The 25941-nt window shown below is 47.3% G+C and overlaps 1 protein-coding gene across 1 annotated transcript; it reads right to left on the reverse strand.

Annotated features, from left to right (window-relative positions):
• Positions 1-994: 994 nt before the first annotated feature.
• Positions 995-23954, reverse strand: LOC141212817 (gastrula zinc finger protein XlCGF66.1-like). The gene is made up of 5 exons (XM_073665124.1): positions 23893-23954; positions 1731-1880; positions 1422-1601; positions 1215-1338; positions 995-1131 (listed from the first exon to the last, which is right to left on the reverse strand). Exons 2-5 carry the CDS (start codon positions 1806-1808, stop codon positions 1010-1012), a joined length of 504 nt encoding a protein of 167 aa, XP_073521225.1. The 5' UTR covers positions 1809-1880; positions 23893-23954; the 3' UTR covers positions 995-1009.
• Positions 23955-25941: the final 1987 nt, after the last annotated feature.

Here is a 25941-nt window from a genome sequence, read left to right on the forward strand (position 1 = left end):
TCCCGTCCCTCCCCAAGCTCGATCAGGACCCCGGCACCCGGCGTCATACTTACCCCTCCCCTCCCCTCTCCTCTTCTCCCGTCCCTCCCCCTGCTCGATCAGGACCCCGGCACCGGCGTCATACTTACCCCTCCCCGTGCCTCCGCAGCAGCTCCTGTGTCTTCCGCTGATGCTCTGTGACGTCTCAGGTCAGAGGGCGCGGTGACGTCTTTACACCGCGCTCTCTCCTGACCGGTCACAGCGCACAGCGTCAACATGCGGGCTACGCTGGAGTCCAGAGAAGCAGCTGAGAAGGGAGGTGAGTATTGGATTTTTTTTTTTGTATGGGGCCATAGGGGACCTGCATGGGGCACTATGGGGGGATGGATATACAGGGGATATGACTTCCTGCATGGGGCATTATATGGGGGGGGGGGGTGACATCCTACATGGGGTATTATATGGGGGGGGGGAGGTGACATCCTACATGGGGCATTATATGGGGGAGAGGTGACATCCTGCATGGGGCATTATATGGGGGGGAGAGGTCACATCCTGCATGGGCATTATATGGGGAGAGAGGTCACATCCTGCATGGGGCATTATATGGGGGAGAGGTGACATCCTGCATGGGGCATTATATGGGGGGAGAGGTGACATCCTGCATGGGACATTATATGGGGGGAGAGGTGACATCCTGCATGGGACATTATATGGGGGGAGAGGTCACATCCTGCATGGGACATTATATGGGGGGAGAGGTCACATCCTACATGGGGCATTATATGGGGGAGAGGTGACATCCTGCATGGGGCATTATATACGGGGGATGTGACTTCCTGCATGGGGTATTATATACTGGGGATGTGACTTCCTGCATGGGGCATTATAAAGGAGGGTCGGGAGACATATGCTAGAATACCCGATGCGCTAGAATCGGGCCACCATCTAGTAAAACATATAATCCTGGTGGATAAAACAAGACGGAGCACAAAACCTTCACAGCCATCTACACATCATAGGGGAGATCTCATGACACCTTCTCCCCATCTACCTGATGATCCTGAGGAACATTGGGGTCTTCTTGTTTACAGTCCTGTGGAAGAAGCGGACAGGGACATCTCTCTGGTGTTGTCCTCTTGCTGGATAGATCTGGAGGAAACATATAGAGGGACTGAACTCATTCTTTACATACAGATAATTATAGGCCGTGTGTATTTAGTCCTGTCTATTACCTGGTGATGTTATGGGCTCGGGAACCTCCATCATGACGTCCTTGTACAGATCTTTGTGTCCTTCTAAATACTCCCACTCCTCCATGGAGAAATAGACAGCGACATCCTGACATCTTATAGGAACCTGACACACACAATGATACAGTCATGCCCCCGATCCCTTCATAGCGTTACTGTATAATGTTCCAGCATTCCCAGCAGTGTCACCTCTGAAGTCAGCAGCTCAATCATCTTATAGGTGAGTTCTAGCATCTTCTGGTCATTGATGTCCTCATGTATCAGGAGGTGAGATGGAGGCCCCATGATTGGGCTCAGGGGTCTTCCCCATCCCTCAGACACAGGGTCCTGACAGTGCTCACTAGAGGTCTTCTTCACTACTGTGTAATCCTGGTTATGGAGAGACACATTAATAAATCTCCCTCGAGACATTTCCAGAGTCCTCACCTCTCCAGTTCTGTTCATCTGTTATTCCCATAGATAAGAATGATGTAATGTGACGTCATCAGAATCTCTCACCTCTCCAGTAAGACGGAAGAGGATCTCTAGGGTGAGGTGTAATATCCTCTCCGCCATCTTGTCTCTGTCCATTTCCATCTTTGATGGGTAATTCAGAAAAATTCTCTTCTATAGTAGATGTCCACTTAGAGCATCCGATATTGTAGAGACCTGAATGAGAAGAAGATGAGCCTATGTAACATCATAAAAATCCTGTGTAATAATACAATTACTGGAGACAATAAGGGGAAACATATAAGGAGATTTATTATTTTACAGTATTTAGTTTCCTTCTTTACACCTACTAATAAAACATATACATTTTAGGCCACAGACAACAAGCAGTTTCTTCCTCTGAGTCTGTAGCTGAACACATTTCTCAGACTCATCTCACTTATTGCTAATTCTTGTCTAATTTACAGATACTGGAATCAACATTAGTAATACTGCAGGAGATATTCATTACACGTGACATAAGAAATAACTACTTCATGATGAGGATGACATCTTCATCTTCTACTACAGCACTAGAAACATATTTGGCCACAGTCCGTCACTAACTACATCACCACCGGCTGTCTATATGAATGTTTCCCGTCTTTCCCGGACTGTAATCTTCTATCACGTAAGATCTCATGTCTGATTTACACACAGATGTTTGAGGCTTTTATAAAAGCTTTTATGTTTGCACAAACACCGTGGACAGAAATTATTTGATACCAAAGTCTCCATGTAGAGTGTTTTATTGAGTTTAGTTCTGGCCTTAGGCTTTCCTATATTACAAGACAAAACACCAGAAAAAAAGCAGAAATTGAAATGTTTCAAAAGAAAATTTGACAAACAATTCTTGTAAAAAGAAAAAAAACATGCAAAAAGCAGAAGACATTTTATTATTTTTTAAATAACAGAAAATTAACTCTTTTCAGCACCAGAACATAGATGTACACCGCAGGGATGGCAAAGGTGCAGTTGCAACAAAAACCCTGGCAGTTTACCCACTTGCTGCTGTTAAGTGCAAACATGGCATCTAAGAAGGTTTGACAGAGTCTGGCTGTATGGGGTTGTTAGTATTACACTGACAGGCAGTGATGATACACGGCACTACAGTAGTACAGTGCATCACCTGAGCAATCAGACCCCGGTATGTTGTAGGATTGCACTAATGAAAGTTGTTTCAAAAAGTTTAAAGAAAGGTTTAACGTGAACAATAATATCAGTTTTAGCAACAAGAAATATCCGTCACTATAGGGAAAACAGACTCCCTGCACAATGTTAGGTAAATCATGTCCATAACAACTTTATTATACTCTATTATCCTATACACAATGGCATAGATAGAAATCACAGGTTCCTCAAACAGCTGAAAAGGGGAAAAAAAAAAGTATTATATATATCATATCTCCCAACTCTGCAGATCGAATGCTACTGTATTACTTGGCAGCCCTGGACCAGATGGTATGAAGATGAATGAGGGAGACTAAATTCCAAAAATAATCTTTTCTTTACTTAACAAGAACTTGATGAGAATTATATACATCAGATAGTAGGCACAACACTTTATGAATGACCACTGTGGTAGATCTGCTCACTTGGCTGCACATGGAGGTAGAAAAGAAATACTGTCTCTTTAAATTTTAAGTTGGTTAATTAAGCAGCATAAACCAAATGTAGAGTTCATGAAAGTAAACACAGCTCATCTGGCATAACGGCAAAACAAAATAAGATAGTGTCCAGCAAAGTACTTGGACCGGCCACTCAGGATTAGCAAAAACCACACGGTTGAGGTTAGCAGAAACAAACCCAAACTCCTCTCTCTGGCCTTCAGATACTGACCACCTCTTGAGTCGATAGGCTGGCTCTTTATAGCCCAAACCATGCCCTGGAGTGGAAATAAGGTGGATGGCGTCCCGCCCAGCACTTAGCCATCCACATGAAAAACATGCCCTTGTAAACCTGGCTATTTACCCTCTCTGCACCTAATGAGCAGGAGAAACTTCCATATTTCACATCACTGTAGCCAATAGTCTCAGTGAAACATATCTCCCCTCCAGTATTCTGCGAGTGACTTTGTCACATATCTCCCCCCGCTCTGCCCCAAGCCAGGGGTTTTGTCACCTTCACTTACTAAACATGGAAGTCTGGACAGGGCATCAGCATTCCTATGTAGCTTCCCGGGCCTATGTTCAACCGAGAAACTAAAGTCCTGGAGTGCTAAAAACCACCTAGTCACCCGGGCATTCTTCCCCATCCATCTCAGGGGTGCATGGTCTGAAACTAACCTAAACGTCTGACCTAACAGGTAGTGTCTCAGAGTGTCAACTGCCCACTTTATGGACACGCACTCCTTTTCCACAATAGCATAGTTTTTCTCACAAGTCGAGAGTTTTCTGCTTAGATAAAAGGGGAGGAACATCCTGTGTTCTATTTCTTGAGACAACACGGCTCCTACCCCAACTTCTGAGGCATCCGTCTGGACTATGAACTCCTTATTGAAATCAGGGGCAATCAAAACCGGCTGCTTACACAGGGCAAGCTTCAATTCCTGGAAAGCCATCTCTGCCTCAAAAGACCAATTGGCCATTTCCATCTTTGTATCTTTCAATAGGTCGGTCAGTGGTGCGGCTATGATGGAGAAATTTGGGATAAACCGCCGATCGTACTCCACCAGTTCTAGAAAGGGTCAAACCTGTTTTTTGGAGGCCAGTTGTGGTCCATTCTGGATTGCTTCCACCTTCTTTACTTGCGGCTTTATTTCGCCCCTTCCGACAATATCGCCCAAGTACTTCACCTCTTCTTTCACCATAGCACACTTCTACAGGTTAATGGTAAAGCCGGCCTTCCTCAGCGCATTCAGAACCGCCTGGACTTTCTGTAGGTGACTTCCCAATCTGGACTGAAGATCACAATGTAGTCTAGATAAGCGGCGGCGTACTTCCTGTGCGAGGCTAGGATCCGATCCATGGTCCTCTGGAAGGTAGCCGGGGCTCCTTGCATCTGGGTGTACTGAAAACACCTGTCTGGTGTAGAGAAGGAAGTCTTCTCCTTCAAACTTGGAGACAGGAGGATTTGCCAGAACCCTTTTGTTAGGTCCAGGGTGGTGATGTACCTGGCTGGCCCTAGCCTTTCAATAAGTTTGTCTACCCGGGGCATCGGGTACATGTCAAATTCAGACACTTCATTTAGCCTTCTGTAATCATTACAGAACCGCCACTCTCCGTCCGGCTTTGGCACAAGCACAATGGGGCTGGACCAGCTGCTCTTTGACTCCTCGACACCCAGGTTCAACATTCTCCGCACCTCCTTGGAGATTACCTTGCGGCGGGCCTCGTGGATTAGATACGGCCTCTGGTTCACCTGTACATGCGGTTCCGTCTGGATATCATGTTCCACAACCGGCATGCACACTGGCAACTCCGAAAACAGGTCTCCGTTTCGCTGAAGCAACTCTCTGCAGTGTTGCTTCTGGGCCAGTGACAGGATCTCTGCTACTGCGACATCCTTGGCCTTGGCTTCAAGATGGTTCTCCAAGCACATAGGTTCCACCAGTTCCCTGTCCTGCCAGGGTTCGAGCAGGATAATGTAATATACCTGGTATGGCTTTCTTCTTCCTGGTTGGTGTACCTTGTAGTTGACATTGCTCAACTTTTCGACATCCTCGTATGGCCCTTGCCACCTGGCCAGGAATTTACTTTCCACAGTGGGTATTAACACCAACACCCAAGCTAAACTGTCTCAGCCTCGCCGCCCAGTTGTAGACCCGAGCTTGAACCTCTTGGGATTGAAGGAGGCTCTCCCTCACAATTGGCATCACCTTCTCTATCCGGTCCTGCATTTGGGCCACATGCTCGATGACGCTCCTGTGGGGAGTCACCTTGGCTCCCCAAGTTTCCTTTGCAATATCCAGAAGTCCGTGAGGAGCCGACCATATAGCAGCTTGAAGGGGGAGAATCCTGTAGACGCCTGGGGAACTTCGCTAACTGAGAACAGCGGGTAGGGGAGTAAGACAATTCCAGTCTCTGCCATCCTTTTCCATCACCTTCTTCAACATGGACTTCAGGGTCTTGTTAAATCTTTCCACGAGGCTGTCCGCCTGCAGATGGTACATGGAGGTTCTGAGCTGTGTAATTTGGAGAGCCGTACACAACTCCCTCATCACTTTTGACATAAACGGGGTTCCCTGGTCCGTCAAGATCTCCTTTGGAAAGCCCGTCCGGGAGAAAATATGCACAAGCTCTCTGGCGATACTCGCAGCAGAGGAGTTTCTCAATGGTACCGCCTCTGCATACCGAGTTGCATAGTCCAACACTACCATGATGTATTGGTGCCCCCTGGCATACTTGACCAGGGGCCCGACAAGGTCCATTGCAATCCAGTCAAATGGGACCTCTATAATAGGAAATGGCACTAGAGGGCTTCGGAAGTGGGACACGGGAGCAGTTAGCTGACAGGTGGGGCAGGACTGGCAGTAATTAACTTTCCCTGTGACATCCAGACCAGTAGAACCTCTGCAAGACCCACTGTTGGGTTTTCTCTACTTCCAGATGTCCACATAAAATATAAGAATGGGCCAGGTCTAACACTCTACGTCTATAGGGACACAGCACCAGCAACTGCTCTACCACTTCCCCTTTTGGTTTAGTGACCCGATAAAGTAGTTCCTCATTTAGTGTGAAATATGGGAACCTGGTTTCAGCCCCCGGCTCTTGAGCAACCCCATTTACCACAGACACATTATCAAATGCATTTTTCAATGTGGGACTGTCTCAGTCTGCATTGGGAATTCAACATAGTGGGATCGGCTGCTTCCTGAGTCACGTGGTACACCTGCTTTCTGTCATAATTCCCAGAACAGGCTAAAGTCCCGCCCTATTATCACTGGGTGTAGCAGGTCCTTAACTACTTCCACCTAATGGGACTCAGCGCCGCAGTTAGTTTAATAGTCACTCTGGCAACTTGCAGTCTTTAGCATCCCCGTGAATACAGCGGACACCCACGTTTTTCCCGGGTATCAACCTGTCGGGGAGTGTGGCCATTATCAGAGTCACCAAACTCCCTGAGTCCAAGAGTCCCGTTACCAGTATCCCATTGATTGTTACGGGACATGCCTATGGCCCCTCACCGAGCCATCAGTCCACACTGCAAGCTGGCTAGGCATAATATGAACAGTGCCTGCGCAGGCTGCAATCCATCTGCTCGGAGGACATAAGACAACGGGCAGCTATGTGTCCGGGACCGTATCATCTCTAACAGGTGAAGTTTTTACCAGCGACTTTTGGCAATCCCTCATCGACCCCTTAGGATCTCGAACTCCCCCCAGTTGTGGCTCTACTACCCCTCTTTTGAGAATTCGGGCTCTTTCTGGGTACTCCAGTATGGGGATGCGACCACACCCGACTTCCTTAGGGACCTCTCGACCACCTGGTACCTTTCTACTAGTCCAACTAGGTCGTCTGCATTTTGGGGGTCCCCCTGGACAAACCAGGTGTGCACCGGCCATGGAAGCCAGTGTATAAATCTGTCTAAAACAACTCATTCGACCATCTGGGGTAGAGTTGAGGAGTCCGGCTGCAACCACTTTTTTTCAAGATTTAGTAAGTCAAACATCTGGGAGCGAGGGGGTTTGTCACCACAATACGCCCAGTGGTGGACCCTTTGGGCTCAAACTGACAGTCACTCCAACACGTGCCAAAATTTCCGTTTTTAAATTTAGCATACTCCTGTGCATCCTGTAATGCCAGGTCATAATAAGCCTTTTGCGACTCGCCAGTTAGATAGGGAGCTAGCACCTCCGCCCAGTGCTTCGGCGGCAGCCTCTCTTGCTCTGCTACCTGTCAAAAATGCCTCCACATCATCACCTGGGGTCATCTTTTGCATGGCTCGTCTTACTGCTTTCCGGACGTACAAGTCATCACCTGGACTTGGGGGAGGGGCTGCCGGCCTCCCACAAACCGCCTCTGTGAGCAACTCAATCTGATGCTGCTGTCGGTACTGGTCTTGCTGATGCTGCTGTTGTCGGAACTGGTCTTGTTGCTGCTGCTGCTGTCCGTATGATCTTGTAGCTGTTGCTGTTGTAAGATCTGTTGCATCAGTAGCTTACTCATCTCCTGATGTTCCAGTTGTTGCTGTTGGGCCATCTGTTGCTGCTGTTGGGCCTTCACAGGGCGCTGAAGCAGGTCCTCCATGCTGTCTGACTCCGCCTCCTGGCTCACTTCCGCCTTCACCCAGGACACTCACTCGCTTGTAGCAGTCACACGTGTTTGCTGGGAATGCTGCCCGCACTTCTAACACCACCAGTGGTAGATCTGCTCACTCGGCTGCACATGGAGGTAGAAAAGGAATACTGTCTCTTTAAATTTTCAGTTGGTTTATGAAGCAGCATAAACCAATGTAGAGTTCATGAAAATAAACACAGCTCATCTGGCCTAATGGCAAAACAAAATAAGAAAGTGTCCAGCAAAGTCCTAGCAACGGCCACTCAGGATTAGCAAAAACCACACGCTTCAGGTTAGCACAAACAAACACAAGCTCCTCTCTTTGGAGCTGGCCTCCAGATATGACCATCTCCTGAGTCAATAGGCTGGCTCTTTATAGCCCAAACCACGCCCTGAAGTGGAGATAGGGTGGATGGCGTCCCTCCAAGCCATCCACCTGTAAAGCATGCCCTTGTAAACCTGGCTATTAACCCTCTCTGCACCTAATGTGCAGGAGAAACTTCCATGATTCGCATCACTGAAGCAAATAGTCTCAGTAAAACATATCTCCCCTCCAGTATTCTGCCAGTGACTTTGTCACACCCCCCAAGGCAATGTTCTGTACTGTAGTGTTTAAGTAGGCCTCCTGGCCTGAGCCATGTGCCTCATCCTGCTGCTCACCTTAGCAAAGTTTTATCCCTATAATTAAGTCTCCAGGCCTTCTGCTGCCCTTGGGCAAAGTTCTGTACTGGTAAAGTAGGCCTCCTGGCTGAGATAAAGACATCACCCTGTAGGGTGCATGGCCTGGCCGGACATGTGAGTGGAAGTGTGCTAGGAGTGCTCCTGGGATAAGCATCCTAATGGAGGATCCACTGGGCCCCTAACTACATAAGAAGTGGTATTAGCCCTTCTATACACGTCCTAGCACTGACCGATGTGCATAGGAGGCGCGATCATGGCCGGAGGAGCAGCAGCGAGACGACGGGGAGCAGCAGCAGGAGGGAATAGAGGCATCCAAGATGGCACATACTCCTCTGCAACAGGCACCAGTACAGGAAGTCAGTGGCTGCAGGCACAGCACTGAGGCAGGCTGGCTTCGTTAAAGCTGCAAGCACAGGAGCCTGAACTGGCAATGAGGCACATATATGGGTGCTACGCCAGATGACCTAGTCACCAGACCTGAACCCCATCGAGATGGTTTGGCAGAGTGAAGGCAAAAGGGCCAACAAGTGCTAAGCATCTCTGGGAACTTCTTCAAGATTGTTGGAAGACCATTTCCGGTGACTACCTCTTGAAGCTCATCAAGAGAATGCCAAGAGTGTGCAAAGCAGTCATCAAAACAAAAGGTGGCTACTTTGAAGAACCTAGAATATAAGACATATTTTCAGTTGTTTCACACTTTTTTGTTAAGTATATAATTCCACATGTGTTAATTCATAGTTTTGATGCCTTCAGTGTGAAAGTACAATTTTCAAAGTCATGAAAATACAGTAAAATTTTTAAATGAGGTGTGTCCAAACTTTTGGTCTGTAATGTACATATCATGGCGGTGTCTAATCATTTCTCTGTGCTCTCAGAGGAATTCAAGAACACTGCTAATAATGACTCTGAAAGTCCCTGAGCCCCGCAACCTCAGCCAGAAATCACAGCTTCCCACCATAAGGCTGCGTGCCCACGTTGCGTATTACAAGCGTATATGCTGCGGAATTTCCGCAGCGTAAACGCTTGTAAAACGCATGTATATCCGCACCCCATGGTCCCCAATGGCATTCCGCAATGTCAATGCCCATGCTGCGGATTTTTCCGCAGCGTATATGCTGCGGTCAAAAATCCGCAGCATGTTCATTAATTTTGCGTTTCCGCATGCGGAATCAATGTGCGGATGGTACCCAAGTCTGGAGGAGAGGAGACTCTCCTCCAGACCTGGGTACCAAAGAACCTGTAAAAAAAAGAATAAAATAAAGTTTATACTTATCTTCTGATGTTTTCCCGCCGTCGCGCTGCTGTGTGAAGGACCTGCCACGTCATGAGTCATGTGACCCATCACATGACTCAATGACGTCACCGCAGGTCCTGCATACAACAGCGTGAGCAGCTCAAGACTCCGGACGGGGCAGAGAATGCATCAGAAGGTGAGTATAAACTTTATTTTTTATTTTTTACCATTCTGATTCTTTTTTTTTTTAACTATTACTTGGTCACACTATATAAATCCATGCCAGTTGCATGGATTTATATAGTGTGAACAAGTTGTCAAGCACTTTTCCAAGTGCTGCTTAAATCACTTGGAGAAGTGCTTGATAACCCGCATGCGGAAATGCATGCAAATACGCTGCAAAGACGCCTCACAAACGCTTCTACCTGGCGGGAAAACCGCATGTAAAATCCGCATGCGATTTTCCCGCCAGGGAGAAGCGTAAAAAATATGCTTCAGTTCCGCAACATGGGCACATAGCCTAATACAGATCAGCACATTAAGGAGCCCACGTTAAAGGATGTGTTTATAGCTGTAACACAGTATGGATCTGCTTTAGCCTCACTTAGCAGTCAGATGGGAGAGATTAAAGAGGAGCTTTCTTTTATGAGGCAAGTGATACAAAGGGTTAATGAACGCACTACAGCAGCAGAGGGCAAAATCAGTGATCTAGAGGATAAGCGTGGCGCCCCTGAGGGTTCGGTCACCACAGTGGTACTGCATCTCTTTAATGAGGTGTGGTATCTCTCCTTCGAGGTAAGGATGGTGTAACTGTCAGGACCCCACCTCTGCATCCAACACTACACCTCTCCCAGCCGAGGGGGGGGGGCTCATATGCACCAGGGTGCTGCCACACCCGGGATAAGTGGAGATGGGGGGAACCAAAAGATAGGGGGAACCTGGTAGTGGGTGAGGGTGGAGGACACACATTTAGGTTACACAACAAAAATTCATATTTAATAAACAGCCATCTTGGGCTTAAGGTCTTTGACTCTGATCTTCATCACTGAATGTGGCTTTCTGTGTGAACCTGCAGCCGATGGGGACACGATCCTCGTACTCTTGCCTTGAGACGAGGAGCGGGTCAGAGTTAACGGTTGTCTCTACCCGGTCAAGGTCCCTACCCAAGAAGGCCTGGAGGGGAGCAGAGGAGACAAGCTCCGCAGGCAAAAGGATCCCAGGGGGATGCAGCGGAGCGGTATACGCCACCTGTCCTCACTATTCTGGCCTAGTCAGAGGGATTCCTGCTGCAAAAGGGGTGCCGGCCCCCGATATCTGACTCTGTCACTTTAAGTCTTAGTCGGAGAAGCCCGGAGGCTCAGTGGATCCCACCGGGTAACGGAAGGAGCGGAGTAGCCACGCATACCCTTGTTCTGTGCATAGTCCAGAGGGAGACCCGGCCTTAGTACAAGTACCACACACGGATAGGAGAGGACCTAGTGGGAAAAGTCTAGGAACACTCTGGTGCGGGGTCCTGACCAAAGCACCTGAACTACTCGGAGGTTGTCGACCCCTGGTCCTGGTGGCCGCAGTGCGCCGTGAGGAGCAGGGAGAAGCCTTGCAGCTGTGCATTCTACCGTGAGTAAAGCTTGGAAGACTACCCCTATGGCCTCCGGTTTCTTATTGTAACACGGCACCGCACGACACCACACCACATCTCCCACTACAATTCCCATCCTCCTGTTTCCTCTGCCCTGAGGCCCTGCTCCGCCTGTGGGGAGTAGTACCATCTGCTGCTGCCACTACATCCCGCCTCAGGGGACTGAACGCAGCGCTGGTGGAGGATCACCAAAAACCACAGGTGGCGTAGTCTTTCACACCACTCGAAACACTGTCACCGTCCCTCCTAGCCCTTAACTTTTTAATGTGACAACCCTGGGCACGGACCGGGCCTAGGACGCGACTACATCCACCCTGCACAGTGGCCCGGCTTCTGAGTACCCCAACTCTCAGGGTGGGCTAGCGAGCGGGGAGGGGAAGGAGAGGCGTCCCCTAGTCCAACCGAATCAGACGTATTGCTATTAACCATCTCTCTCCTCCACCCGGGCGTCACATAAGCAGCCTCAAATACTGGACAGCCAGAGACATGAATAACAAATCATGGCCCTATTAGCTAAAACAAATGATTTGGAAAACAGACTCAGGGAAATAGTAGAGTGATTGGGGTCCCTGAAATAACAGAGCAATAATCCGAATAAGTGCTTTGAGACATGGTTACGTTTTTGTTTGTAACTGATTGCCTGTCTGCCCTCTTTGCTGTGGAAAGGGTGCCAACCCGGCCACTGCCACCAGGGACCCCTTCACGTCCAGTATTAATAAAGCTGCTGCACTGCAAAGACAGAGATGCCATCCTTAAGACTCCCTGTGATAAAGGGGACATTTCTATTAATGGCCAAAGAATTTTTTTTTTTTTCCGGATTACACCATTGAAGTTTCAAAACGTAGGGCGCAGTTACTTGATGTAAAACGAAGTCTGCAAACCTCATACTCCATGATTTACCCTGCGAAACTTAGAGTGGCGGCTCTGGGAGCCACTTTCTTTTTTGAACATCCGAAAGACGCACTCCTTTGGACTGATCTGAATGAGCAGAGGATCCGTCAAAATCAGTAACTTTGAACCTGGATAATTAAAGATATACAGTGCCTACAAGTAATATTCAACCCCCTGCAGATTTAGCTGGTTTGATAAGATGCAAATAAGTTAGAGCCTTCAAACTGCAAACGAGAGTAGGTTTTATGAACAGAAGCATAAATCTTACAAACCAAAAAGTTATGTTGCTCAGTTGAATTTTATTAAATTTTAAACATAAAAGTGTGGGTCAATTATTATACAACCCCTATGTTTAATATTTTGTGGAATAACCCTTGTTTGCAATTACAGCTAATAATCGTCTTTTATAAGACCTGATCAGGCCAGCACAGGTCTGTGGAGTTATCTTGGCCCACTCCTCCATGCAGATCTTCTCCAAGTTATCTAGGTTCTTTGGGTGTCTCATGTGGACTTTATTCTTGAGCTCCTTCCACAAGTTTTCAATTGGGTTAAGGTCAGGAGACTGACTAGGCCACTCCAACACCTTGACTTTTTCCCTCTTGAACCAGGCCTTGGTTTTCTTGGCTGTGTGCTTTGGGTCGTTGTCTTGTTGGAAGATGAAATTACGACCCATCTTAAGATCCTTGATGGAGGAGCGGAGGTTCTTGGCCAAAATCTCCAGGTAGGCCGTGCTATCCATCTTCCCATGGATGCGGACCAGATGGCCAGGCCCCTTGGCAGAGAAACAGCCCCACAGCATGATGCTGCCACCCCCATGCTTGACTGTAGGGATGGTATTCTTGGGGTCGTATGCAGTGCCATCCAGTCTCCAAACGTCACGTGTGTGGTTGGCACCAAAGATCTTGATCTTGGTCTCATCAGACCATAGAACCTTGAACCAGTCTGTCTCAGAGTCCTCCAAGTGATCATGAGCAAACTGTAGACGAGCCTTGACATGACGCTTTGAAAGTAAAGGTACCTTACGGGCTCGTCTGGAACGGAGACCATTGCGGTGGAGTATGTTACTTATGGTATTGACTGAAACCAATGTCCCCACTGCCATGAGATCTTCCCGGAGCTCCTTCCTTGTTGTCCTTGGGTTAGCCTTGACTCTTCGGACAAGCCTGGCCTCGGCACGGGAGGACACTTTCAAAGGCTGACCAGGCCGTGGAAGGCTAACAGTAGTACCATAAGCCTTCCACTTACGGATGATGCTCCCAACAGTGGAGACAGGTAGGCCCAACTCCTTGGAAAGGGTTTTGTACCCCTTGCCAGCCTTGTGACCCTCCACGATCTTGTCTCTGATGGCCTTGGAATGCTCCTTTGTCTTTCCCATGTTGACCATGTCTGAGTGCTGTTCACAAGTTTGGGGAGGGTCTTAAATAGTCAGAAAAGGCTGGCAAAAGAGATCTTTAATCCACACATGTGAAGCTCATTATTCTTGGTGCCTGAACTACTTCTTAATACTTTAGGGGGACAAAACAGAATTCTTGCGGTTTGAGGGGTTGAATAATAAATGACACTCTGAATTAACTTTTAACGTTTTAAAAAAAAAACTAAAAAAAAGTTGCTGCAGTGCATTTCCCACTTCCAGGCTGATCTACAGTACAAATGTCACAATGCCAAGTTAATTCCGCATGTGTCAACCAGCTAAATCTGCAGGGGGTTGAATACTACTTGTAGGCACTGTATACCATCGGAGTTTCCCGATTGAATATTGGGGTCATATCCTTTACTCCCTAGCCCACGGCCCAGTGGACACAACTATCCTGAGCTACAACCCCTGGCAAAAATAATGGAATCACCGGGCTCGGAGGATGTTCATTCAGTTGTTTGATGTTGTTGATAAAAAGCAGATCACAGACATGGTCCCAAAGTAAAGTCTTTTCAAATGGCAACTTTAGGGCTTTAGAAACACTAAAAGAAATCAAAATTCAAAATGTGGTAGTCAGTAGGGTAATTTTTTTCAGACGAAGCAGAGGGAAAAAATTATGGAATCATGAAAAACAAACACACAAAAGAACACTCCAATACATCACTAGTATTTTGTTGCACCACCTCTGGCTTTAATAACAGCTTGCAGTCTCTGAGGCATGGACTTAATGAGTGACAAACAGTACTCTTCATCAATCTGCCTCCAACTTTCTCTGATTGCTGTTGCCAGATCAGCTTTGCAGGTTGGAGCCTGGTCATGGACCATTTTCTTCAACTTCCACCAAAGATTTTCAATTGGATTGAGATCCGGACTATTTGCAGGCCATGACATTGACCTTATGTGTCTTCTTTCAAGGAATGTTTTCACAGTTTTTGCTCTATGGCAGGATGCATTATCATCTTGAAAAATATTATGTCATCATCCTCAAATATCATTTCAATTGATGGAATAAGAACACTGTCCAAAATATCAATGTAAACTTGGGCATTTATTGAAGATGTAATGACAGCCATCTCCCCAGTGCCTTTACCTTACATGCAGCCCCATATCATCAATGACTGCGGAAATTTGCATGCTCTCTTCATGCAGTCATCTTTATAAATCTCATTGGAACGGCACCAAATAAAAGTTCCAACATCATCACCTTGCCCAATGCAGATTTGCGATTCATCACTGAATATGACTTTCATCCAGTCATCCACAGTCCACGATTGCTTGTTTTTTTCTGTTTAGGTGTTAATGATGTCTCATGTTTAGCTTTTCTGCATGTAAATCCCATTTCCTTTAGGCGGTTTCTTACAGTTCGGTCACAGACTGACTCCAGTTTCCTCCCATTCGTTCCTCATTTGTTTTGTTGTGCATTTCCTGTTTTGGAGACATATTGCTTTAAGTTTCCAGTCTTGATGCTTTGATGTCTTCCTTAGTCTACCAGCATGTTTGCCTTTAACCACCTTCCCATGTTGTTTGTATTTGGTCCAGATTTTAGACCCAGCTGACTGTGAACAACCAACATCTTTTGCAACATTGCGTGATGATTTACCTTCTTTTAAGAGTTTGATAGCCCTCTCCTTTGTTTCAATTGACATCTCTCATGTTGGAGCCAGGATTCATGTCAGTCCACTTGGTGCAACAGCTCTCCAAGGTGTGATCACTTCTTTTTAGATGCAGACTAACGAGCAGATCTAATTTGATGCAGGTGTTAGTTTTGGTAATGAAAATTTACAGGGTGATTCCATAATTTTTTCCCTCTGCTTGGTCTGCAAAAAATTACCCTTACTGAGTACCACATTTTTAATCTTGATTTCTTTTAGTGTTTCTTAAAGCCCTAAAGTTGCCATTTGAAATGACTTTTTAGTTTTGTGCTATGTCTGTGATCTGCTTTTTTTTTTAACAACATTAAACAACTGAATGAACATCCTCCGAGCCCGGTGATTCCATAATTTTTGCCAGGGGTTGTATATCCGAATATTGCAGGCCCCCAGGAAGTGTTTAACCCTGTTCATTTTAGGTTTATTGTTTGCCTTATATACGGCTACAGGACGGACTGGTGCCTTTCTTCATGCAGATTGCATGGATGGATTAATGTTGACTTGTTTAAATGTGTTTGTCGGGTTTTTGTTTCTATAATTTCTTGTCTGGTTCTGCAAATACTAGCGGTCAAGCCGACTAAGTGGAAATACTGTAAAGAGGGTTATAAAAGGGAAGAGAAAGGTGAGATACCGCACAAGTCACCTGTGTTGGAAAAGTTTGGTATAGGACCAAGTTTTATTTCATGGGTTAAATTGCTGTATGGTAGGCCGATGGCTAAAATACGGGTAAATGGACGCCTCTCCCCGACCTTTGGACTGAGTAGAGGTACGCGACAAGGGTGCCCGTTGTCCCCTCTGCTCTTTGCACTGGCCATTGAACCTCTGGCACCAGTTATCAGGGAGCATCCAGGAATAGTTGGCTATAACTTCTGAGTCCCTTCCTACAGCAATAGAAACGATAGAAACATTTGGAAAATACTCTGGTCTGAAGATAAACTGGAGCAAATCAGTAATACTTCCATTGGATAATATAGATGAGAATGCTTCCAACTACATTAATTTGGGTTTACAAGTGGTATCGGAGTTTAAATATTTAGGCATCAATATATCGGCAAAAATAAATGATTATGAGATGTTGAATCCTGACCCAGTCTTAATTAAATTTAGAGGTAAACTAGGCGCCTGGTCTAAGTTACCGTTGTCGGTTGTGGGCCGTCCTAATCTGGTCAAAATGATCTGGATGCCACAATTGCTGTATGTTCTACACAACTCCCCAATATGGATAAATCTGAGATTTTTCTTTAAAGTCAGTCAGGAGTTTAGGAAGGAGTTTAGAAAATTAATATGGGGCAAACAGGCTCCGAGAATTAAACTGGAAACATTGCAAAGAAACAAAACAATGGGATGGCTTGCGGTTCCTAACCCATGGGTATATTATGTGGCATCTCAGCTTCAACATATTCGGGGATGGGACGACCCTGGGGGAGGGGGATCTCGGAGTATATTGCTACAGCATTATTTCCAGTCAGATGAACTCTATGAGGTATTGGAGGTGCATACGTTTGGGACACTTGGAGGCAAAATACCGACTATGCTGTTATGTTACAAACTTTGGGGGACGGTGGAAAAATTACAAGGAATAGAAGGTGTTTCACAATTTACTTCATTATGGAACACTCCATGGCTTCCAAATCTATACCTGGTGGGATTTGGCTCCTGGAGCTCCAAGGGTTTAAACAGACTTAATCAAGTGCTGATACGTGATATGATTAAGGAATTCTCACAGCTGCAAAATGAGACAAATGGATTCTGGAGGCGCTCCCGTGGAAGAAAGAGTAACCAAAAAAATTGTTGAGTCTTCCAAATATGGTGCAATCAAATGGAGGATATTCCACAATGGATAAAAAAAAGATCACACAATGCATTTCTGCTCATAGAGCCTTCATCAGGTGTGTATCAAGGCTCTATGAGCGGAAACGCATTGTATAATCCTTTTTAAGACCCCCTTCTCCCTCCCCTTTTTTGTGTATCCATGTCCCTTATGTGTATTCATGGTTTTATGATTTTTTAATAAACCCACGAGTATTAATCCCTTGTGGAATATCCTCCTTGTGATTGCACCATATTTGGAAGACTCAACAATTTTTTGGTCACTCTTTCTTCCTTGGAAGCGCCTCCAGAATTCATTTGTCTCAACTTGTTCACATTGTAGCTGTCTGTCGGGTAGGACAAATATACCACCACAGTCTATGGAAGAGCTGAAAACCGTGGTCTGAGAACCTCAATAACAGGCAAATTCCTCAAATAGAGTTGTGCCTATCAGCACAACTTGCTCAGGTGAGCATAAAAGATTTTTTATTCTTTTAAAGTTTTTAGTCTCTACTTACTAAGCTTAGGTAGCACTCTCTTTTTCCTCCACATATTTCTACCCAGGAACAATCATCAGCTGCAAAACGAATATGGGTTACCTCACTCTGAATTCTATAAATATTTACAATTTAGGAACGCATATCGGGCAGAAGGCATTGTTCTGGAAGGGGAAGGGGGGTACTCCGAAACTCAATAATACAGAGAATAGCTAATCTACACAGTTCTCGTGGACTGATCTCATCTATATATATATATAATCGTCTTATCCCGTGTGTCTGTCTGTGTGTCTGTATGTCTGTCCAGGAAATCCCGCGTCGCTCATTGGTCCGGCAGCGGCCAATCAGCGCCGCGGGATTTCTGGAAAAAGATGGCGGCCGTTAGCGGCTCAACTGCGGGACGGAGCTGAGCGGCGATGCAGCCGGGAGATGAGCGCCGCGAGGCACTCATCTCCCGGCCGGCAACAGCAGAAGGAACCCGACCGCCGGACCCATCTGCGGGACGGAGATGCAGCTGGGAGATGAGCGGCGCGAGGCGCTCATCTCCCGGCCGGTAGCAGCTGACCTCCATGCGGAAGGGAGGACCGGGGAGCGGTGCTGCGGGTCGGGATACTTCTGCTGCGAGCGCCCGCTATGTCCCGGGTTCTCGCAGCGTAAGTAGCCGCACAGGCAGCGCCGCTCCCCGGTCCTCACCAAGACGATTCGATGATTGGTCACGGTCTTCGGACCAGACCAATCACTGATCTTAGCGCAAAACTTCAACACCGCTGTGCTGATTGGTCGGCGACGCCGCCCGCGACCAATCACCGATTTGGGCGCCACATTTAAATATCGGCCGCGACCAATCAGCACAGCGGTGTTTAAATGTGGAGCCAAGATCGGTGATTGGTCGCGACCGATATTTAAATTTGGCGCCCAAATCGGTGATTGGTCGTGGGCAGCGTCCGCGACCAATCAGCACAGTAGTGTTTCACTTTGGCCGCAAGATCAACGATTTGAGTGGCACATTTAAATACCGGCCGCGACCAATTGGATGTCAGCGCCGCTCCCCGGTCTTCCCTTCACGCCTTAGCCGCATGGATGTCAGCGGCGCTGCCTGTGCGGGTACTTCCGCTCCCAGAACCCGGGACATGAGCGGGCGCTCGGAGCAGAATTATCCCAACCCGCAGCGCCGCTCCCCGGTCCTCCCTTCACACCCTAGCCGCTGATGTCCCCACAGTATCCGCATGGTGTTACAAAGGTCCGGACATTTGTGTTAAAAATCGCTGATTGGTCGCTGGCGCTGCCCGCGACCAATCACCGATTTGGGCGCCAAATTTAAATATCGGCCGCGACCAATCAGCACAGCGGTGTTTAAATGTGGAGCCAAGATCGTTGATTGGTCGCGGCCGATATTTAAATTTGGCGCCCAAATCGGTGATTGGTCGCGGGCAGCGCCTGCGACCAATCAGCGATTTTTAACACAAATGTCCGGACCTTTGTAACATCATGCGGATACTGTGGGGACATCAGCGGCTAGGGTGTGAAGGGAGGACCGGGGAGCGGCGCTGCGGGTCGGGATACTTCTGCTCCGAGCGCCCACTCATGTCCCGGGTTCTCGCAGCGGAAGCTCCCGCACAGGCAGCGGCGCTCCCCGGTCCTCACTAATACGATTCCGCTCCCCGCTCCTCACCAATACGATTCGCTGATTGGTCGCGTGCGGAGAGCGCGACCAATCAGTGATCTTGGCGCTAAAGTTAAACACCGCTCTGCTGATTGATCGCGGTTGTCGGCCGTGACCAGTCAGCAGTATTGGCGCCAAATTTAAACCTCACTCTGCTGATTGGTCGCAACCACCGGCCGCGACCAATCTTCGTTTTTTGTGCCAAATTTAAACAACGCTCTGCTGATTGGTCGCTGTCGCCAGCCGCGAACGATCAGTGAGATTGGCGCCAAATTTAAACACCGCTCTGCTGATTGGTTGAGGCCTCCGGCCGCGACCAATCAGCGATTTTGGCGCCAAATTTTAACAACGCTCTGCTGATTGGTCGTGGCCGGCGACCAATCAGCAGTATTGTCACCAAATTTAAACACCTCTTTGCTGATTGGTCGGGGGCGGCGGCCGCGACCAATCAGCGATTTTGGCGCCAAATTTAAACAACGCTCTTCATCGCTCTGCTGATTGGTCGCGGTCGGCGGTCGCGACCAATCAGCAGTATTGGAACCAAATTTAAAAACCGCTCTGCTGATTGGTCGCGACTAATCAGCGATTTTGGTGCCAAATTTAAACACGCTCTCCAGTTCTCACTAACATGGTTCGCTGATTGGTCGCCGCCGCCGCCCGCGACCAATCTCCGATATTGCCACCAAATTTAAACACCGCTTTGCTAATTGCGCCCGGTCGGCCGCATACATATTCTAGAATACCCGATGCGTTAGAATCGGGCCACCATCTAGTCTATATATATATATAATCGTCTTATCCCGTCTGTCTGTCTGTCTGTCTGTCTGTCCAGGAAATCCCACGTCGCTCATTGGTCCGGCAGCGGCCAATCAGCGCAGCGGGATTTCTGAAAAAAGATGGCGGCCGTTAGCGGCTCATCTGGCGGACGGAGGTCAGCGGCGATGCAGCGGGGAGATGAGCGCCGCTAGCAGCACAACTACCCCGACCGGCGCCGCTGGCCTCCATGCGACTAACGTCGGGAGATCAGCGGCTTGGCCCGCTGATCTCCCGACAGCAAGTGTGAACGGAGGACCGGGAAGCGGCGCCGCCGGTCGGGATGCTTCTGCTGCGAGCAGCCGCTCATCTCCTGGCTTCTCGCAGCAGAAGGAGCCTCACACGCAGCGCCGCTCTCCGGTCCTCGCTAATACGGAGCCGCACAAGCAGCGCCGCTCCCGGCCCCACACTAATACGACGCTGATTGGTCGCGGTGGCCGGCCGCGACCAATCAGCGAGATGGGCGGCAAATTTAAACGCCGCTCTGCTGATTGGTCGCGGTGGCCGGCCGTGACCAATCAGCGAGATGGGTGGCAAATTTAAACGCCGCTGTGCTGATTGGTCGCGGTGGCCGGCCGTGACCAATCAGCGAGATGGGCGGCAAATTTAAACAACGCTCTGCTGATTGGTTGCGGTGGCGGGCCGAGACCAATCAGCGATTTTGGTGCCAATTTGAAACACCGCTCTGCTGATTGGTCGCGGTCGCCGGCCGCGACCAATGAGCAGCATTGGCGCCAAATTTAAACCCCGCTCTGCTGATTGGTCGCGACCGCCGGGCGCGACCAATCAGCGATTTTGGCGCCCAATGTAAACTCCGCTCTGCTGATTGGTCGCGGACGCCAGCCGCGACCAATCAGCGAGATTGGCGCCAAATTTAAACAATGCTATGCTGATTGGTTGCGGTCTCCAGCCGCGACCAATCAGCGAGATTGGCGCCAAATTTAAACAGCGCTCTGCTGATTGGTCGCGGACGCTGCCCGCGACCAATCAGCGATTTTGGCGCCACATTTAAACACTGCTGTACTGATTGGTCGCGGACTCCAGCCGCGACCAATCAGCCACATTGGCGCAAAATTTAACCAACGCTCTGCTGATTGGTCGCGGCTGCCAGCCCCGACCAATCAGCAATTTTGGTGCCAAATTTAAACAACGCTCTGCTGATTGGTCGCGACCGCCGGCCGCAACCAATCAGCATTATTGGCGCCAAATTTAAACCCCGCTCTGTTGATTGGTCGCGACCGCCGGCCGTGACCAATCTGCGACATAGGTGCCAAATTTTAACACCGCATTGCTGATTGCGCCCGGTCGGCCGCATACATATTCTAGAATACCCGATGCATTAGAATCGGGTCACCATCTAGTTACTTTATAACACTCTCCTAGACATTATATTGACAAACTGATGCAATCAAAAGAGAAATGTGAGAGTGTAATGGGATCTGTAGGGGAAAATCGCTGGTCAGATATACTGGAAAGAGTTCCACAACTGTCTTTAAGTGAATCCCATAGACTGTCCCATATATATGTGATACACCAAGTATACAGGACACCTCAATTTTTATTTAACATAGGATTACGTTCCAGTCCCCACTGTCCTAGATGTAAAACTAACATAGCACATATGCTTCATATGAAGTGGAACTGTCCTAACCTGGTGTCCTTTTGGAAGAGTGTTGTAGCAATGATTAACAAGGTTTATTCAATTGATGCAGAGCTTTCACCATTAGTATGTATACTGGGATATGTTGAAAACTGCGGCGGCACGTATGTTCTATATGGCAAGAAAATAGATAGCCAAAAAATGGATAGCAGACCAGGAGCCTATGATATCAGAATTTATTGATAAAGTTAACTGCCTAGTAAATTTGTAAAAAGGCATATACCTAAAAAGAGATGCTATCTCTAAATTTGACAAGATATGTGGTCTATGATTGATGGCTCTGGTTTGACATCTATGGAATTGAGGAGATTTTGCCCCGGCTTGCTTTGAGTTACGTTTATACACTGCTCAAAAAAATAAAGGGAACACTCAAATAACACATCCTAGATCTGAATGAATGAAATATTCTCATTGAATACTTTGTTCTGTACAAAGTTGAATGTGCTGACAACAAAATAACACAAAAAATCAATGGAAATCAAATTTATTAACCAATGGAGGCCTGGATTTGGAGTCACCCCCAAAATTAAAGTGGAAAAACACATTACAGGCTGATCCAACTTTGATGTAATGTCCTTAAAACAAGTCAAAATGAGGCTCAGTATTGTGTGTGGCCTCCACATGTCTGTATGACCTCCCTACAACACCTGGGCATGCTCCTGATGAGGTTGCGGATGGTCTCCTGTTGGATCTCCTCCCAGACCTGGACTAAAGCATCCGCCAAGTCCTGGACAGTCTGTGGTGCAATGTGACGTTGGTAGATGGAGCAAGACATGATGTCCCAGATGTGCTCAATCGGATTCAGGTCTGGGGAATGGGCAGGCCAGTCCATAGCTTCAATGCCTTCATCTTGCAGGAACTGCTGACACACTCCAGCCACATGAGGTCTGGCATTGTCCAGCATAAGAAGGAACCCAGGGCCAACCGCACCAGCATATGGTCTCACAAGGAGTCTGAGGATCTCATCTCGGTACCTAATGGCAGTCAGGCTACCTCTGGCGAGCACATGGAGGGCTGTATGGCCCTCCAAAGAAATGCCACCCCACACCATTACTGACCCACTGCCAAAACGGTCTTGCTGAAGGATGTTGCAGGCAGCAGATCGCTCTTCACGGCGTCTCCAGACTCTGTCACGTCTGTCACATGTGCTCAGTGTGAACCTGCTTTCATCTGTGAAGAGCACAGGGCGCCAGTGGCGACTTTGCCAATCCTGGTGTTCTGTGGCAAAAGCCAAGTGTCCTGCACGGTGTTGGGCTGTGAGCACAACCCCCATCTGTGGACGTCGGGCCCTCATACTACCCTCATGGAGTCGGTTTCTAACAGTTTGTGCAGACACATGCACATTTGTGGCCTGCTGGAGGTCATTTTGCAGGGCTCTGGCAATGCTACTCCTGTTCCTCCTTGCACAAAGGCGGAGGTAGCGGTCCTGCTGCTGGGTTGTTGCCCTCCTACGGCCCCCTCCACGTCTCCTGGTAGCGCCTCCAGCCACTGGACACTACTCTGACAGACACAGCAAACCTTCTTGCCACAGCTCGCATTGAGGTGCCATCCTGGATAAGCTGCACCACCTGAGCAACTTCTGTGGGTTGTAGAGTCCATCTCATGCTACCACGAGTGTGAAAGCACAACCAACATTCAAAAGTGACCAAAACATCAGCCAAAAAGCATTGGTACTGAGATGTGGTCTGTGGTCCCCACCTGCAGAACCACTCCTTTATTGAGGGTGTCTTGATAATTGGCAATAATTTCCATCTATTGTCTATTCCATTTGCACAACAGCATGTGAAATTGATTGTCAATCGGTGTTGCTTCCTAAGTGGACAGTTTGATTTCACAGAAGTTTGATTTACTTGGAGTTATATTCTGTTCTTTAAGTGTTCCCTTTATTTTTTTGAGCAGTGTATTTATATATAAAGAAAATACACTGATACATTAAATAGGACCAGATACGACACATGGTATATACAGTGGGGAAAATAACTATTTGATACACTGACGATTTTGCAAGTTTTCACACCTACAAAGAATGGAGAGGTCTGTGATTTTCATCGTAGGTACAATTCAACTATGAGAGACAGAATCTAAAAATGAAAACAAGAAAAATCATATTGTATGATTTTTTAAAAAAACTAAATTGCATTTTATTGCATGAAATAAGTATTTGATCACCTACCAATTAGCAAGAATTCTGGCCCCCACAGACCTGTTAATTTTTCTTTAAGAAGCCCTTCTACTCTGCACTCATTATCTGTATTAACTGCACCTGTTTGAACTTGTTACCTGTATAAAAGACACCTATCCACACACTCAATCAATCACATTCCAACCTCTCCACCATGGCAAATACCAAAGAGCTGTTTAAGGACACCAGGGACAAAATTGTAGACCTGCACAAGGCTGGGATGGGCTACAGGACAATAGGCAATCAGCTGTGTGAAAAGGAAACAACTGTTCGCAGAAATATTAGAAAATGGACCAAACACAAGATGATTGACAATCTTCCTCGGTCTGGGGCTCCATACAAGATCTCGCCTTGTGGAGTAAGGATGATTTTGAGAAAAGTCAGTAATCAGCTCAGAACTACACGGAAGGACCCGGTCAATGACTTAATGAGAATTGGGACCACAGTCTCAAACATTACTGTTAGTAACACACTATGCTGTCATTAAAATCCTGCAGGGCATGTAAAGTTCCCTCTGGTCCAGGCCCGTTTAAAGTTCACCAATGACCACTTGGATGATTCAGAGGAGGCATGACAGAAGGTCATGTGGTTTGAGGAGACAAAAATAGAATTTTTTGTTATCAACTTCACTCGCCGTGTTTGAAAGAAGAAGGATGAATACAACCCCAAGAACAGCATCCCAATCATGAAGCATGGTGGGGGAAACATCATACTTTGAGGGTGTTTTTCTGCAAAGGGTACAGGATGACTGCACCGTATTGAAGGAAGGATGGATGGGATGATATATCGAGAGATTTTAGCCAACAACCTCCTTCCTTCAGTAAGAGCATTGAAGATGGGTCATAGCTGGGTCTTCCAGCATGACAATGACCCAAAACACACAGCCAGGACAACAAAGGAGTGGCTCTGTAAGAAGCATGTCAAGGTTCTGGAGTGGCATAGTCAGTCTCCATACCTGAACCCAATAGAAAATCTTTGGAGGATGCTGAAACTCAATGTTGCCCAGCAACAGCCCCGAAACCTGAAAGATCTGGAGAAGATCTGTATGGAGGCGTGGGCCAAAATCCCTGCTGCAGTGTGTGCAAACCTGGTCAACAGCTACAGGAAAAATCTGACCTATATAATTGCAAACAAAGGTTTCTGTACCAAATAAGTTCTGTTTTTCTATTGTATTACAGTATATACAGTACAGACCAAAAGTTTGGACACACCTTCTCATTTAAAGATTTTTCTGTATTTTCATGACTATGAAAATTGTACATTCACACTGAAGGCATCAAAACTATGAATTAACACATGTGGAATTATATACTTAACAAAAAAGTGTGAAACAACTGAAAATATGTTTTATATTCTAGGTTCTTCAAAGTAGCCACCTTTTGCTTTGATGACTGCTTTGCACACTCTATGTATAATGTATAAGGGGCATAATAGGGGCATTACACTGTGTGGGGGCATCATACATCTTACATACTGCATAAGGGGCATGATGGGGGCATTACACTGTGTGGGGCATCATACATCCTGCATAAAGGGCATAATGGGGGCATTACACTGTGTGAGGGCATCATACATACTGCATAAGGGGCATAATGGGGGCATTACACTGTGGGGGGGCATCATACATCCTGTATAAGGGGCATAATGGGGGCATTACACTGTGTGGGGGCATACTACATACTACATAAGGGGCATAATGGGGGCATTACACTGTGTAGGGGGCATCATACATCCTGTATAAGGGGCATAATGGGGGCATTACACTGTGTGGGGGCATCATACATCCTGCATAAGGGGCATAATGGGGTCACTACACTGTGTGGGGGCATCATACATACTGCATAAGGGGCATAATGGGGGCATTACACTGTGTGGGGGGCATCATACA

Source organism: Phyllobates terribilis, unplaced genomic scaffold, assembly GCF_046119375.1.
Source record: "Phyllobates terribilis strain yellow unplaced genomic scaffold, ASM4611937v1 Scaffold_186__1_contigs__length_3700242, whole genome shotgun sequence".
NCBI classification, from domain to species: domain Eukaryota; kingdom Metazoa; phylum Chordata; class Amphibia; order Anura; family Dendrobatidae; genus Phyllobates; species Phyllobates terribilis.